Raw genomic sequence first — 11,727 nt, forward strand, 5'->3', positions numbered from 1 at the left:
CCAACGGGCAGCGCATGTAACTGGGGCTAAGAACAACGCACGTTCCAATTCTTGACTACATCTACAGTCTGGAAATACTATTGTGAAGTGACACAAGAACGAAATACAATACTTCATTTACTTCAGAATGATTGAAGATCTGCCAGCGATTTCTACGACATAATAATAGAGGAACGATATGAAACATGAACCATGGCCCTTGGCGTTAGTGGGGAGGCTTGCGTGCCTCAACGATACAGATATCGTGCCGTAGGTGCAACCACAACGTAGAGGTATCTGTTGAGAGGCCAAACAAACGTGTGGTTCCTGAAGAGGGGAAGCAGCCTTTTCAGTAATTGCAGGTGCAACAGTCTGGATGATTGACTGATCTGGCCTTGTAACACTAACCAAAACGGCCTTACTGTGCTGGTACTGCGAACGGCTGAAAGCAAGGGGAAACTACAGCCGTAATTTTTCCCGAGGGCATGCAGCTTTATGGTTAAATGATGATGGTGTCCTCTTCGGTAAAATATTCCGGAGGTAAAATAGTCCCCCATTCGGATCTCTGGTCGGGGACTAGTCATGAGGACGTTGTTATCAGGAGAAAGAAAACTGGCGTTCTACGGATCGGAGCGTGGAATGTCAGATCGCTTAATCGGGCAGGTAGGTTAGAAAATTTAAAAAGGGAAATGGATAGGTTAAAGTTAGATATAGTGGGAATTATTGAAGTTCGGTGGCAGGAGGAACAAGACTTCTGGTCAGGTGAATACAGGGCTATAAATCCAAAAACAAGTAGGGGTCATGCAGGAGTAGGTTTAATAATGAATTAAAAAATAGGAATGCGGGTAAACTACTAGAAACAGCATAGTGAACGCATTATTGTGGCCGAGATAGACACGAAGCCCACGCCTACCGCAGTAGTACAAGGTTATATGCCAACTGGCTCTGCAGCTGACGAGGAGATTGATGAAATATATGATTAGATAAAAGAAATTATTCAGATAGTGAAGGGAGACGAAAATTTAATAGTCATCGGTGACTGGAAGTCGATAGTAGGAAAAGGAAGAGAATGAAACGTAGTAGGTGCATATGGAATGAGGGTAAGGAATGAAAGAAGACGCCACCTGGTAGAATTATGCACAGAGCATAACTTAATCATAGCTAACACTTGGTTCAAGAATCATGAAAGAAGGTTGTATACATGGAAGAAGCCTGGAGATACTGACAGGTTTCAGATAGATTATATAATGGTGAGACAGAAATTTAGGAACCAGGTTTTAAATTGTAAGACATTTCCAGGGGCGGATGTGGACTCTGACCACAATCTATTGGTTATAAACTGCAGAATAAAACTAAAGAAACTGCAAAAAGGTGGGAAATTAAAGAGATGGGCTCTGGATAAACTGACAGAACCAGAGGTTGAAAAGAGTTTCAGGGAGAGCATTAGGGAACGATTGACAAGAATGGGGGAAAGAAATACAGTAGAAGAAGAACAGGTAGCTTTCAGAGATGAAATAGGGAAGATAGCGGAGGATAAGTAGGTAAAAAGACGAGGGCTAGTGGAATTCCTTGGGTAACAGAAGAGATATGGAATTTAATTGATGAAAGGAGAATATACAAAAAAGCAGTGAATGAAGCAGGCAAAAAGGAATACAAACGTCTCAAAAATGATATCGACAGGAAGTGCAAAATGGCTAAGCAGGGATGGCTAGAGGACAAATGTAAAGATGTAGAGGTGTACATCAGTAGGGGTAAGATAGATACTGCCTACAGGAAAATTAAAGAGACTTTTGGAGAAAAGAGAACCACTTGCATGAATATCAAGAACTCTGATGGAAACCCAGTTCTAAGCAAAGAAGGGAAAGCAGTAAGGTGCAAGGAGTATATAGAGGGTCTATACGAGGGCGATGTTCTTGAGGGCAATATTATAGAAATGGAAGAGAATGTAGATGAAGATGAAATAGAAGATATGATACTGCGCGAAGAGTTTGACAGAGTACTGAAAGACCTAAGTCGAAACAAGGCCCTGGGAGTAGGCAACATTCCATCAGAACTACTGACAGGCTTGGGAGAGCCAGGCCTAACAAAACTCTACCATCTAGTGAGCAAGATGTATGAGACAGGCGAAATACCCTCAGATTTCAAGAAGAATATAACAATTCCAATCCCAAAGAAAGCAGGGGTGGACAGATGTGAAAATTACCGAAATATCACTTTAACAAGCCACGGCTGCAAAATACTAACACGGATCCTTTAGAGACCAATGGAAAGACCGGTAGAAGCCGATATCGGGGAAGATCAGTTTGGATTCCGCAGAAATATTGGAACACGTGAGACAATACTGATTCTACGACTTATCTTAGAGAATAGATTAAGGAAAGCCAAACCTACGTTTCTAGCATTTGTAGACTTAGAGATAGCTTTCGACATCGTTGACTGGAATACTCTCTTTCAAATTCTGAAGGTGGCAGGGGTAAAATACAGGAAGCGAAAGGCTATTTACAATTTGTACAGAAACCAGATGGCAGTTATAAAAGTTGAGGGGCATAAAAGGGAAGCAGTGGTTGGGAAGGGAGTGAGACAGGGTTGTAGCCTATCCCCGATGTTATTCAATCTGTGTATTGAGCAAGCAGTAAAGGAAACAAAAGAAAAATTCGGAGTAGGAATTAACATCCATGGAGAAGAAATAAAACTTTGAAGTTCGCCGATGACATTGTAATTGTGTGAGAGACAGCAAAAAAATGGTGCAAATGGCTCTGAGCACTATGGGACTTGACTGCTGTGGTCATCAGTCCCCTAGAACTTAGAACTACTTAAACCTAACTAACCTAAGGACATCACACACGTCCATGCCCGAGGCAGGATTCGAACCTGCGACCGTAGCGGTCAAGCGGTTCCAGCCTGTAGCGCCTAGACCCGCACGGCCACTTCGGCCGGCAGAGACAGCAAAGAACCTGTAAGAGCACCTGAAAGGAATGGACAGAGTCTTTAAAGGAGGGTATAAGATGAACATCAACAAAAGCAAAACGGGGATAATGGAATGTAGTCGAATTAAAACAGATGACACTGCGGGAATTAGATTAGGAAACGAGACGCTTAAAGTAGTAAATGAGTTTTGCTATTTGGGGAGCAAAATAACTGATGATGGTCGAAGTATAAAGGATACAAAATGTAGACTGGCAATAGCAAGGAAAGCGTTTCTGAAGAAGAGAAATTTGTTAACATCGATTACAGATTTAAGTGTCAGGAAGTCGTTTCTGAAAGTGTTGGTTGGAGTGTAGCCATGTGTGGAAGTGAAACGTGGACGATAAATTGTTCAGACAAGAAGGGAATAGAAGCTTTCGAAATGTGGTGCTACAAAAGAATGCTGATGATTAGTTGGATAGATCACATAACTAATGAGGAGGCACTGAATAGATTTTGGAGAAGAGGATTTTGTGGCACAACTAGACTAGAAGAAGAGATTGGTTGGTAGAACATGTTATGAGGCATCAAGGGATCACCAATTTAGTATTGGAGGGCAGCGAGGAGGGTAAACATCGTAGAGAGAGACCAAGAGATGAATACGCTAAGCAGATTCAGAAGGATGTAGGTTACAGCAGGTACTGGGAGATGAAGAAGCTTGCACAGGATAGAGTAGCATGGAGAGCTGCATCAAACCAGTCTCTGGACTGAAGACCACAACAACAACATCATCTGCAGAATTTCAGAGTACTCCAGTCAACACTGTCAACAGCTTTTACTAGGTCTGCAAATGCTGTAAACGTATCTTTCTTTGCTTTTTCTTAACCTATTATCTATGAGACGTCGTGGGGTTATTATTGCCTCGCGTGTAACTCCATATCTCCGAAATCCAAACTGATCTTCCCCGAGATCTGCTTCTACCAGTTTTTCCATTCTCCCGTTAAGAATTCGCGTTAGTATTTTACAACCATATCTTATTAGACTCATAGTTCGGTAAGATCCGCACCTGTCAGCACCTGCTTTCTTTGGAATTTGAATTGATATATTCTTCTTGAAGTGTGAGGGTATTTCCCCTTTCTCACACATCTTGCACACCAGATGGAAGAGTTTCGTCTGGCTGGATCTCCCAAGGCTATCAGTAGTTGTGACGACATGTCGTCAACACCCGGGACCTTTCTTCGAGTTGGGTCTTTCAGTTCTCTGGGATACAATGAGTGAAACATGTGAATACACAAGAGAAGTTCTTGAGTTTTGCCTGGTTAGCTCATGAACGTCAAATTTCATTAATAACTCGAAAATGAAAGCTTTTCCACCTATGTTTATGTGAACATTTTTTCTTTGCTTGGTGCAAGGAAACTGGGTTGGGTGGAGGTTATACTTAACAGCCGAACTAAGTTAATAATTGGCTCTGTAACACGTCCTTTTATTCTTTTAGTTATCCGCTCGTTCACGGACCTAAGTAGCAGCCCAAAATTAGATAATTAATTAATGTGACCGTGTACCTAATGGGCTAGCAATCGGATTGGACTGCTCAGGAGGTGTTACATTCCGTACTGTCCTCACAAATATGGTAATAAGTATGGTTTGGTGGTAATGAGGACAGCAAACACAGTTTCATAAACAAAACCTATATTCTTAGCAAAGCACAAAAATAAGGAGACAGCCACTGCCTTCGTCAATACATAGTTAATGACGGCTAATCTCATCACAGGTCTCTATAATTATCGTTAATCGTCACACGCAATATCCAATCACTGTAATCCAATTAATGCCGGCGCGGTAGACGCGGAAGTATAACAGCGGCACTCAATCTCACTGAAATCACTTTATAATAAAACTTTCTCACTTTCCCGCATAATATTGATACAAAGGGGTTAAACCACGGCGTTGGCCACTCCCTTTGCCGGTAAATGGTAATAATTTCTGCTGGCTTTTGCACAGCTATGCCCGCCTCGCGGGAACCTACCACACCTTGACTCAGCACTCTACCCAACTAACTTCGCACTGCTCTCCGCCCAGTTATTCCCGCCTCGCGGGAATCTACCCAAGCCGTCCACTCGGCACTCCGGGGAATCCCCTCTAGCTCGCGCGTCCTGCACACACTACTCGATATTTGCCCTGTCGACCTGTGTGAGCGCAAATTCTAATAGTAAGGGCCTGCGGACCCCTTACATCCCCGCCCTCAAAAACTTCTTTTGAACCACAGGTGAAAAAGAGTCGGCTAGGGATTTAAAAACATAGTTATATTGAATTAAAACATGCAATACAAATCATTAATGAATTTACAATTTGTCAAAATAATCCTGGACTCCGGTAGTGGGCTGCCTCCACAACAATTTCTACAAAAAGGTTATTACATCATATAAATGGCATTGTTCAAAATTACAAATTTTCATTCTAACCAGCAAGTCGTCTATAGTCCAATATCAAAAATGAAAACATACACAACATATACACTCAAAAATTCCTTACCTAAATACAGAACATATGGATTATTATTACAACATAGTTATTACAAGTTTTATATTCATTCTGAGATAGTCTTTGACATGAAATATGCAACTCTAATTGTAATATGTCACAAAGCCCAAATGTAAATAAACACTTCCCTCTTTCAATTGTCCATTCTATAGCTAATTGTCCTAATATATTCTACGCCACTACGTCAAGGAGTTTAGACACTCTCAGTTCATTCATTCACCCTAGTCGAGTTCCTCCTCCTCACCTGGGTTATTTCTACTCTCGTGCGAGTAGTACCTTTTTATGTTTTCCACATGCTCTTTGCCATGCACTCTCTTTGTCCGTGCATATTCCAATTCCACAGTGTTAGGATGACTAATTTTTATAATCCTGTATGGTCCTTTATAAACATGGTTAAACTTATGTATCTCAGAGTTTATTTTCTTTGATTTAGCATGAACTTTTACTAATACCAGATCTCCTACTCGGTAAGTTATTGGTTTCACTAGTTTGTTGTGTCTTTCCTGTCTTTTCCTGGCCTTCTCCTTCATACTTAATTCCACCAGCTCCAATTTCCTCTCCCAGGTCAATGAACTCCCTGGTGGGTAGACTACCAACTCACGAAAAATACTATCGGGTTCCTGGTTGAGCAATACTTCACATGGTGCAAACCCTGTGGAATCATGTGGGAGATGATTCCTAACCCGCTCAAATTCTTCCAGATATTCCTTCCATGAACCATGTTTCCTATGACAGTAGGTGCGGCATAAACGGTTCAATTCTTTCATCGTTCGTTCCGCTGGGTTAGAAGCGGGCCTATATCTAGAAATGGCAATTTGCTCTATTCCGTGCTCCCTTAGCATCTCTGTCCATTCCTTTGACCTGAATTGTGACCCATTATCACTCAATATTCGCTTAGGAATACACACCTTTTGAAAATAGTCTTTTTCAAATTGGTTAATGATGGCTCTACTAGTAGCTTTCTTCAACGGGTAAAATTTTATGTACTTGGAAACCAGTTCTTCCGCTACTAAGATTTGTGTATAATTCCCTCGTGAGGCAGGAAGTGGCCCAAATAGATCCACTGCAACTATGTCCTTAATTGCTGTTGGTACAATTGGATGCATATATCCTTTGTGCTGTACTGTGGTCGTCTTAGATTTCTGACAGGTGTCACATGTACTCAGGATTTTACGTATACGCCTTCCCATGTTGTTAAAAGCACAATCCAATTTCAACTTTTCCAAGCACTTTTTCGGTCCATAATGCGCATTACTGTAGTGCGTATACCAAATTAATTTTTCTAACACATGCTCCGGTATACAGAGCTTCCAGTTCTCTTCACTCTCCTTGTTCCTTTTATAGAGTATTCCATTGTGAATATAATAGAATGTGCGAATTTTTTCTTCTCCTGCACACCTGTATTTGTTTTTAATTGTCTTTAATTTCTCGTCTTCGTTTTGTTCCCTGCGCACATTCCTTAGGAACTTTCTTACAAACTCTTCATATTGTACTCCTTTCATCAGGTTGATTCTAACTCCTCCTCCTTCCGGCCTGTCCAACAATATTCCTCTTGAGTCAGCTGGTAATCTTGACAAAGCATCAGGTATTATGTGGGTTGCTCCTGGTTCATAAATTATTTCGAAATCATAGTCTTGTAGTGCTAGGGCCCATCGCGTTAGTCTACTATGCCTTAATTTGCTCGTAGTCAGAAATGTAAGGGCCTTGTGGTCAGTCACGACCTTCACATGTCTCCCGGCCAAATAATATCGGAAACGCTTAAATCCCCACACAATTGCCAGTGCTTCCCTTTCAGTAATTGAATACTTTCTCTCCCAAGCATTTAAACTCCTGCTACCGAATGCTATTGTTCTTACTCTCTCCCCTTTTTCACTCCTCTCTACTTGGTATAAATGTATTCCTAGTCCATAGTCCGAGCTGTCTGCTCCTAAATAAAAATCCTTGGAAAAATCTGGGTGGTACAAGATATCTGCATTATATAGTGCTTTCTTAATATTCTCAAATTCGGTTTGACATTCCGCATTCCAATGCCACGGCATCCTTGCCTTGGTTAATTCTCTCATATTCGGTGCATTAAGCATGGGTCCTTTGATAAACTTCCTATAAAACTCACACACCCCAAAGAATGCTCGCAACTGTTTCTTACTATGGGGAGCCGGAAAATTCCTAATAGCCTCCAATTTACTAGGATCAGGATAGATACCCTCCTCGGATATTATATGTCCCAGAAATTTTATCCTTGGTTTGCCAAATTCCGACTTATCCAGGTTTACAGTTACTCCTGCGGTTTCAAAAGCCGCCAATATTGCATCCAGTCTATCCAAATGCTCTTCCCATGATTCGCTTGCTATCAAGAGATCATTCACATAGACAGTGACCTTTTTAAAATGGTTCAAATGGCTCTGAGCACTATGGGACTCAACTGCTGAGGTCATTAGTCCCCTAGAACTTAGAACTAGTTAAACCTAACTAACCTAAGGACACCACAAACATCCATGCCCGAGGCAGGATTCGAACCTGCGACCGTAGCGGTCTTGCGGTTCCAGACTGCAGCGCCTTTGACCGCACGGCCACTTCGGCCGGCAGTGACCTTTTTAAGTAACTCTTCACCTAGTATCTTATCCATCGCTCTTATAAACTCAGACACTGACACATTAAGTCCAAATGGCAACACTCTAAATTGATAGCACCTTCCCCCATAAGTAAATGCTGTATACTGGCGAGACTCTATGGCCAACGGTATCTGCCAGTACCCAGCCGTCAAATCGATACTACTAAGCACCTTTGCTCCTCGGAATTTTTGAATCAGTTCTTCTATAGTTTCTGGTTTGTCCCTCTCCGGTTCGATGATTTTGTTCACCGTCCGGGCATCCAAAACTATCCTCACTTTTCCATCCTTCTTATCAACAACAAATAGGGGGTTGTTGTATTGACTATTGGCCTGTTCGATAACCCCAAGGTCCATCATCCTCTGTATCTCTTCATCTACTGCTTTTCGTTTTGCCTGGGGAATGGGATACTGTTTTATATTGAATGGTTTGTGGTTCTTTATCTTTAATTTACACTCCACTCCTTGCATGATACCTGGCCGTTGAGAAAATACTCTACAATGCTTATATAATATTGCAGCTAATTTCTTCTTAGCCCCCTCATCTAGGTGCGTCATTTCCTCCAATTTTTTTCTGATCTTGTCCTCTTTATGTCTATCTTCTCGTGCTAGTCCCTCAAGGTATATCAATACTTCTGCTACTGGTTCCTCTTCCCCGTATCCCATGGTGGGTTCCTCTTCGTGACACAAATTTATTCTTCTGAATTCTTCCTCTTCTTCGATCGCATTCCCCTCAGCAAATTTCAACCTCTTTTCTTCGCCCTTTCTTCCTTTAACTTTGATAGTACCTTCATCAAAACTCACTACTGCATCAACTTCATTTAACCAATCTATCCCTAAAATAATCGATGTGTTCAATCCGGTAACTACCAAAAATGTTGCTTCATATTCTTCTTCCTCTATCTCGAATGTAATTAATACTTGTTCTTTAATAGGTTTACTCTTTGCCCCTACTGCGTTCACGATCCTCACTCCACTCACTGGGAAACTAGGCAAGTTAACCTTCGCTTTTAGTATTTGTTCATATAACCTTTTGGATATTGCACATGCTTCACTTGCTGTATCAACTAATGCTTCGATGTTCAGCCCACACAACTTGATTCCTATCATGGGTAACCTGGGTTCTTTGGGAATCTCACTTCTTTCCTCTAGTAGATCTTCTCTGAGGTCTCCACCATCGTCATGTCTCAGTAGGTTTATTCTGGTCCTCGTAGCTCTCACTCCCGATCGGACCTCATCTGGAGTGTCATTCAGTTTTCCGGTCTCTCCTCTTCTTCTATATGCACCGTGTCATTCATTCGCCTATCCCATCTTCTCTCGTGATCTCTTGGTTCTTCATTTCCCCTCCAATCATTTCTCCATTGCCGTCCACCACCACGGTTCCGGTATCCATAACCGCCACCTCTTCCTCTATAATTAGACGAATTATTAAAATGATTCCTTGGATCATTGCCGCCCCCTTGGTTTTGATCATTATGTTGATCATGCCCTTGTGATCGAACAGATTCTAATTGTTCCAGTATCTTCATCAGTGCCTCCCTATCTTCAATCAGGCTCCCGGATATAGTTACTTGCATTCTGTGATTCAACCTTCTTTTTATTGCCGATATCATTACGTCATCACTCAGGGGTTGTTCCAGGGTCTCGTTCAATTCCCACAAATGTTCAGCAAACTCTCTCAACGTTCCCCTCCATGTACTAAGTGATTTGCGATGGAGTAGGTCCTCAATTGCTGCACATTGATGGCTTTTAGACCAGTATTTCTTTAAGAATTCCTCCTCAAATTGGTCATAACTTGTAGTCCCTTCCTTCTTCCTGACTCCCCAAGTGAAAGCCTCACCTTCCATCCTATCTATTGCAAATTGAATCTTGTCTGAGTCCTTAAGATGTGCTGGAAGAACTCCTTTTAGCCATTTCATAAATATCCTTGGGTGCAATCCTCCTTTTGGTCTAAACTTCTGCCCTGTATTACTTTGGATGCACCGATTATCATTGCTCATCAATGTAATGACCTTACTTTCCCCAACGGCTAAGGTGGCATTGCTAATTCGTCTATCAATTTCCTCTGTTTTGCTTTCTAATTGCTGCACTCCCTGTTGTAACTGCTTGACCTCCATTTCAACCCTCTTTTCTCCTTCTCGTTGTATGGTTATAGCGTTTTGCAGATTTACAGCTAGTCGGTTTTGCTTATCTTCTATCCCCCTAACCGCCTCGTGGCATTGTTGCTGCCTCTGCGTCACTTCGGCGATTCGATAATTGCAACTTGTTTCCACTTCGTTGATTCTTTCTCCCAGCTCGGCCTTCGTTTCTTCAATATCGTCTTCTATCCTTTTTGTTAACCTTTCTTCCACCTTCTCTACGTCTCCCTGGACTTGGTTTATGCTCTTCTGTAGCTTCCTCTCTCTTTCGTCGATGTCCATCTTCAGTCGTTCTTGTAACTCCTGCATTTCCTTCTTCAAATTATCTTCCATCTTCATTTGTGATGTTTTGATCTCTTGTAAATCTTCCTTTAGTGATTCTCTCGTTTCTTGTGAATTCTTCTCTAACGATGCGTTAGTTTCTTGTAAACGCTTCTCTAACGATTCTCTTAGTATTCTTCCTTCTTCTTTATTTTCTTGTGAATTCTTTTCTAATGACTCTTGTAAATCTTCCTTTAGTGATTTGCGAAATATTTCTTCCCTTTTTTCCTTCTCTCTACTTTCTTTTAGCAAGGCCGCCAACATCGATCGCAAATCTGCATCCTCCGAAACTGGCCTAGCTCTCATCGCTTGTCCCGGTGTCTCAGGATAACTAGTTGAATGTGCTGATGGGCTTCCTAATGACAATCCACAATCACTAATTCCTGAATCATCTCTGTCTCTCTGTCCTGCCCCTTTCCTTTCAATTACTGCCTCACAGACCTGCCTATCTTCAGAAGGCATTTTTGGTTTATTTTTAATGCCCAGACAAGTCATACAAAATAACCTCCAATAATCCAAAACACTCCTAATTACCATAAACCTAATCAAACAGTACCTGTGACCCTTTCATTTAGTTCCCAAAATGATATAACATGCATGAATACTGAATATAACTGTTCTCACAAACCTAAATTTCCAAAAACAGTTTTCACATACACAATTTTTGTAAAAATATTTTAAACAAGATAATCACAACTCTCACAAAATCTAAAAATGCAAATTCCTCAAAACAATTGTCATTTATACAATGCAGTGTGCACCAATAAGCATGCTAGACTTCAAAATATGTTTTGCAACTTTTCTGAAATTACTACAATTTAGCATTTTCCCTAACGTGAATATCAGTTAAAACTGTTTATTTATCACGAAGACTGCACACTGCAATTTACTGTTATTTTACCCGTCGTCTTCACTCACCAACCGACGTTACCGCGAGTCGCGATGTTTTGACGTTTCGGATGGGCGTGGCTGGTCCGCCGCTGGAACTCGCGTGAAGGCGACGTAGTTCCCCGTCGGCCGCTCCGTTGCGCTGTAGGCGGACGTAGTTTGTAGTTCTGCCGCTAGATGCCGGGACTGCGCTCGCTGTCTCGAAGTTGCGTCGCTGTGTGGTAGGATGTCGTGTGGAATCACCTCACGGGTCGAAGCTCTTTGGTGCGACTGCTATGTGGCTCTGCGTGACGTCACTCCCTAATTGCGTCGCCACAATACGTTATCGTCAGCATACCAGTTTATGGG

At 41.8% G+C, this 11,727-nt stretch overlaps 1 protein-coding gene across 1 annotated transcript; it reads right to left on the bottom strand.

Moving 5' to 3' along the window:
• Window positions 1-9,282: 9,282 nt before the first annotated feature.
• On the bottom strand, window positions 9,283-10,755 carry LOC126195798 (trichohyalin-like). The gene has a single exon (XM_049934434.1). The coding sequence runs from the start codon at window positions 10,753-10,755 to the stop codon at window positions 9,283-9,285; it is 1,473 nt and encodes a 490-aa protein (XP_049790391.1).
• Window positions 10,756-11,727: the final 972 nt, after the last annotated feature.

This window comes from Schistocerca nitens, chromosome 7 (genome assembly GCF_023898315.1).
Source record: "Schistocerca nitens isolate TAMUIC-IGC-003100 chromosome 7, iqSchNite1.1, whole genome shotgun sequence".
Lineage (NCBI taxonomy): Eukaryota > Metazoa > Arthropoda > Insecta > Orthoptera > Acrididae > Schistocerca > Schistocerca nitens.

Coding starts and splice junctions, on each gene's coding strand:
- LOC126195798 (XM_049934434.1), bottom strand. CDS start 10,755: ATGTTGGCGGCCTTGCTAAAAGAAAGTAGAGAGAAGGAAAAAAGGGAA.